At 38.5% G+C, this 5222-nt stretch overlaps 1 protein-coding gene across 1 annotated transcript in view; it reads left to right on the top strand.

Annotated features, from left to right (window-relative positions):
• The first annotated feature begins 212 nt into the window (after nt 1-212).
• ANGPTL5 (angiopoietin like 5) overlaps nt 213-5222 on the top strand; it is a 17968-nt gene continuing 12958 nt past the window's right edge. Inside the window, exons 1-4 of the mRNA XM_008058290.1 lie at nt 213-361; nt 942-1086; nt 3135-3238; nt 4100-4193. Of these exons, the coding sequence (XP_008056481.1) occupies nt 266-361; nt 942-1086; nt 3135-3238; nt 4100-4193 (439 nt within the window). The 5' untranslated portion in view covers nt 213-265. The remainder of the gene's footprint in view (nt 362-941; nt 1087-3134; nt 3239-4099; nt 4194-5222) is intronic.

Here is a 5222-nt window from a genome sequence, read left to right as displayed (position 1 = left end):
CAAAAACCTGGATTTATAATTTAGGCATGAAGCGATTAAAAAGGATTTATGCTCTATCTTAAAATGACAGGATCTCTAGAAGCTGCCTTGTTTTTTATATGAAGGGTGTTGTTCTAACGAAGGCATGGAAACTACTAAGTGTTAGCTTCTGTTTTTATTGTACACCTTCCAGAAGTTTTTAACTGAAGACTCTATGCACTGTAGTTCTTTCCACAGAGAGCTGACTGATACTCGAAGAAGTGTTTTCATTTATCTAAGAAAAAATATGATGTCTCTATCCCAAGCCTCACTCCTCTTCTTAAATATATGTATTTTTATTTGTGGAGAAGCTGTCCAAGGTAACTTTGTACGTCATTCTACGGTAAGAATTTTAGAATATTATTTTAGTGAGGAAAGCGTGATTATCTTTCCAGATATATACTCGAAGTTTAAGAAGATTAACTATACTACCAAATAGAATTTATGGAACAATTAAGATGTTTAGAGCTATTTAGACATTGCTTAAATGTTGCTATTCCTAAACTCAGGAAACTATAAACTGAGGGTTGACTCAACACATTTCTTGTGAGGAATTTTCAAAGAGATTTCATGCCTCGGTTAAAACTTGCAACTTTCTAATTAACTGTCATAATAAAATACCCGATGGGTCGTTAAATAATCACTTTTTTTAAAAAAGCTATTCTGTAAACTTTTATATTTCAAATATAGTCCAGTGAGTGACTACCGAGGAAATTAAAAAATTGAGCCATCAGGTTTTATTTACTTATCAGGTTTATTTGTGGAAATTTGAACTAGCCAGTTTATTATTTTTTCTCTAATGCTCATCCTCGTTGTACATCCTGATTTCTAACCTTTTCTGAAGAGTCTTCTCATTTATTATGCATTGGGTCGTATCATATATTTCATGCATATTTTTCTTGTTTCTATTTTTTAATGTAAAGGAATCTTCAGCGGTTAACATTGTCGAAGATGTAGCCAATGAAAAAGATGAGAGTAAGAGTAATGATACCATTTACAAGGAGGACTGTGAGGAACTGTGTGATGCTAAAACTAAAATCACACGAGAAGAAAAATATTTCATGTGTCGTAAGTATTAAAAACGAACACAATGCAAAGGTATATGGTTGGGTAGACATAGATGAATATGCTTTAGCTTTTGTCTGTTTTTATTTTTTTAGATAGTGTTTCACTCTGTCGCCCAGGTTAGAGTACAGTGGCATGATCATGGCTTGGGTCTCTTTATATACACCCTGATCGCGCTGGGCCAGAGACTTTATGCGTTTGGTCTATAATAGGTGCTTAGTAAGTGTTTGGTAAATAGATGGATTCTTCTTTCATATAGCCTTGTGACATCAGCTGACCAGAGGGAAGGGGGAAGCCAGAAGGTGCTGATAGCAGTGTTGTATCAATTCAGTCAGGGCTGTTTTTCCTACTTTCATCTGACTATTAGGAAATTTCACCTTAGTTTTTTTGTTGGGGGAGGTGCTTGGGGATGGATAGTAAAAACTAACACATGAGTACTGAATACTACAATAACTAATACGATAGGTATAATGCAAATTCACAGCTGATTTAAATAGCTAAGCATAATAAATAAAATGCTTTAAACTCAGTTAAAACTATTTAGCAACAGTGCATTTCCATTGTCTATTATATGTGCAAAGGAGCTGGGTTGACGAAGGGGAATCAGAAAGGGTGGAGTGGATGATCCGATCCAGGTCTGTGACTTCTAGGTCAGGAAGTACAAAAAGCTCACTTTCATGCAGCCAATTGTGTGTGTAACACAACTGTCTCAGCCAATGAGTAAAGCTTTAGGGCCATCAAGACAGATGTCTCATCCAGGAAAAAGCTAATAAGTTAAGAGAAAGCGAGAGACTGAAAAGAAAAATGAGAGATGAGGCGAGGTGAGGATGAGGCAGAATTTAAAATAGCAAGAAGTATTAGTGTGATTCTAGTGTGGGGGGGAAAGAAACTCAGAAGGGAAATAAATTTTTTTTCTTTTTTTTTTTTTTGAGTTGGAGTCTCACTCCGTCGCCCAGACTGGAGTGCAGTGGCCATTCCCGGCCACCGCAGCCTCGACCTGTCGGGCTCCGGCGATCCTTCCGCCTCAGCCTTCCAAGTAGCTGGAATTACAGGCGTGCGCTGCCATGCCCGGCTAATTTTTTGATTTATTGTAGAGATGAGGTCTCGCCAAGTTGCCCAGGCGGGTCTCGTACCCACGGGCTCGGGCAATCCACTCACCTCGGCTTCCCAAGATGCTGGGATTACAGGCTGAGCCACCGAACCTGGCTTAAAATAAAAACATTTTTAAAGGAAAATATATAGTACAAGTTCAGTCAGAAACCAACTAACCAAAACTTTGACTAAAGATTTATTATGTGTATGCATATATATGTTAGCAATTTAATTATATGAAAATATAATACTAACACAAAAATTAAAACAAAAATTATTATTTTTGTTGGATTCTCATTCCATCATTCAGGCTGGAGTGCAGTGGCATGATAACGGCCACCCCAGCACCGACCTGCTAGGCTCAGGTGATCCTTCCACCTCAGCCTTCCAAGTAGCTGGAACTACAGGTGCGCGCTATCGTACCTGGCTAATTTTTTTGATTTATTATAGAGACAAGGTCTCGCCAAGTTGCCTGTGCTAGTCTTGAATCCGTGGGCTTAGGCAATCCAGTTGCCTTGGCCTCCGAAAGTGCTGGGATTACAGGCTGAGCCACCGAACCTGGCCAAAAATTAATTTTAAAAATTAACTTGTCCGTCATAAAATTACTGTCTTTTACTTTCTTACATAGTAAAATTGGTGAATCTTAGGCCTTCTGCTTCTTATAAAGTGGGAATTGATATTCAGAACATTATCTCTTAATTATAACAGATTCATTTTTTGGGGTACTCTAAATTATTAGGAAGCATAGTTTCATGAAGAAGTTTTGAAACAATTGTTTCCTTGGTTAATCCTGAATAAAAGAAAACATAGACTAGCAAAAAATACAACTCTGAGTATTAAGACAAATTGAGATATTATTATGTTTATATGTTTATCCAGAATTATATGAAATTGATTGTCACTGTAATTGTTCTCTATGACAATATAATATTTAGCAGCCACTTTTTATTATGGTTAAGGAAATTTGCAGAATTCGATTGTTTCCTACACACGCGGTACCAAAAAACTGCTAAGAAACATCATGGATGAGCAACAAGCTTCCTTGGATTATTTATCTACTCAGGTATGAATTTTTTAGCCTTGTGTTGTCATTTCATGTGCATATTGATATTCAGTGAACTGGAGGTATAATTTTTTGTGTGCGTTCATGGTCAGATATCTGTTTTGTACCTTCTGTGTTAGAAGCACCATAGTAAGCCTTGGGCAAATAAAAAGCAATAAAAACAATGAACCTTCACTCAAGAGACATATGGTCTAGTGGGGTAGAAAAATGTATTGGAAAAAATGTAGTTGCTGTTAGGACGAGACAAAGAGAAATCTAACATACAAGATAGTTTCCCAGAGGAGAGAGCCCAAGAACTGAGCCATGAAGAAAAGTAAGGCCTTTAAAAGTCACGAAGGTTGGGTGAAGAGCAGAGGACGTTCCTTTTTGGGGGAACTTCTTGGAGTTGGTGCAGAGTTGGAGTGGCTGGCCAAGCTGAGAGTATAACAAGGAACAATGACTGACCGCTGGAATAGTCGGGAACTGAGTCATGTCACACAGAGGAGTCATGAAGAGTATACAGGTGCCATGATCCAACTGACAGTTGGAGGGGAGGATGGCTTGGACAAGAGCCAAGAGAGGAGATAAGAGACGAGAGTGATGGTCTGGACAAGGTGTGAGGAACAGACCTACGGGAGCAGTCAAGGACAGAAACGCATAGACACAGTCAAGGTTGGGAAGACAGGCGTTCCTGGGCTGAATGGCTGCTGTTTGGCTGTGCCTTGCTCTTTGTGAAAGCTTACTGCTAGAAAAATGGGCATCATTATGCATCTCAGAGTTGGGTTTATATGAGGCTGAGAGATAGTAGTTACAGAATTTAGCTAAAGAAGTCCTCTTCAAATGTCAATTTACTTAAATGTGTATGTGTGTGTGTATGTGCAGGTTAACGAGCTCTTGAATCGAGTTCTTCTTTTGACTACAGAAGTTTTGAGAAAACAGTTGGATCCTTTTCCTCTCAGACCAGTTCAGTCACATGGTGAGAACTTTGGTATTTCAGCCTTTTCATGTTTGTCTTTTATTGCTTAAAATTTTCCTGGACAGGTTGGTGCATTTAAAAGTTTTCTTTGAAAAGGACAACTCACTATTCTCTAACAGGCTGGAGGACTAATACCTACCATTAAGCAAATTATACCACAGACAATATGTACTTTCCTAAAATGGGAACCTTTCCCAACCATTTGAAGCCATGGCTGTATAAAGATATCCCGAATCTGCTGAAAAATAGCATAGCTTTATTCTGGGCTCCCGTTTACATTTTATTAATAATTCATTTTCAGATAGAAGAAAAGAGACTTTAAGGGTTCCTTCCACCTGTAAAAAAAAAATGCTTTTGACATGCTTGAAATGTTTCAAACTAGGACATAAAATTAGAAAAGAAAAATAAAGACAGAAATCAATGAAAAGTTAGTTGTTTTTGCACAAAATGATAGCATATTAATTTCCAGAGGCAAGCCTTTTAAGAAATATGCCCTGTTCTGGCTACTTGGAAGGCTGAGGCAGGATTGTCTGAGCCCAGCAGTTGATGCTGGGGCAGCAGTAAGCATGCCACTGCACTTCAGCCTGGGCGACAGAGTGAGACTCTAACTCAAAAAAAAAAAAATAACCTATAAACCTTGCAAATATGAATTCATACCAAAAAGTTCCAAGCAGATAAATATTATTAAAGTTCTAGAATATGATGTTTATACTTTTCTTAGGAAGGGAGAGAATAAACTATGCCTGAGAATCTTCTAAGTGCTGAGTATGAAGACAGACACTGTCACATGTTATTTTGTTATTTTAAGATTATTTATTTATTTTTGAGTTGGTGTTTTACTCTGTCGCCCAGGCTGGAGTGCAGTGGCAAGCTCACAACCACCGCAGCTTCGACCTGCTGGGCTCGGGCGATCCTTCCGCCTCAGTCTTCCAGGTAGCTGGAACCACAGACGCATGCCACCACGCCTGGCTAGTTTTTGTGATTTATTGTAGAGATGAGGTCTCACCAAGTTGCCCAGGTTGGTCCTGG

Source organism: Carlito syrichta, unplaced genomic scaffold, assembly GCF_000164805.1.
Source record: "Carlito syrichta isolate Samal-C Ts95f unplaced genomic scaffold, Tarsius_syrichta-2.0.1 Scaffold303281, whole genome shotgun sequence".
Lineage (NCBI taxonomy): Eukaryota > Metazoa > Chordata > Mammalia > Primates > Tarsiidae > Carlito > Carlito syrichta.
The sequence above is the reverse complement of the archived record's forward strand: the minus strand, read 5'-3'. Positions and strand labels throughout refer to the sequence as shown.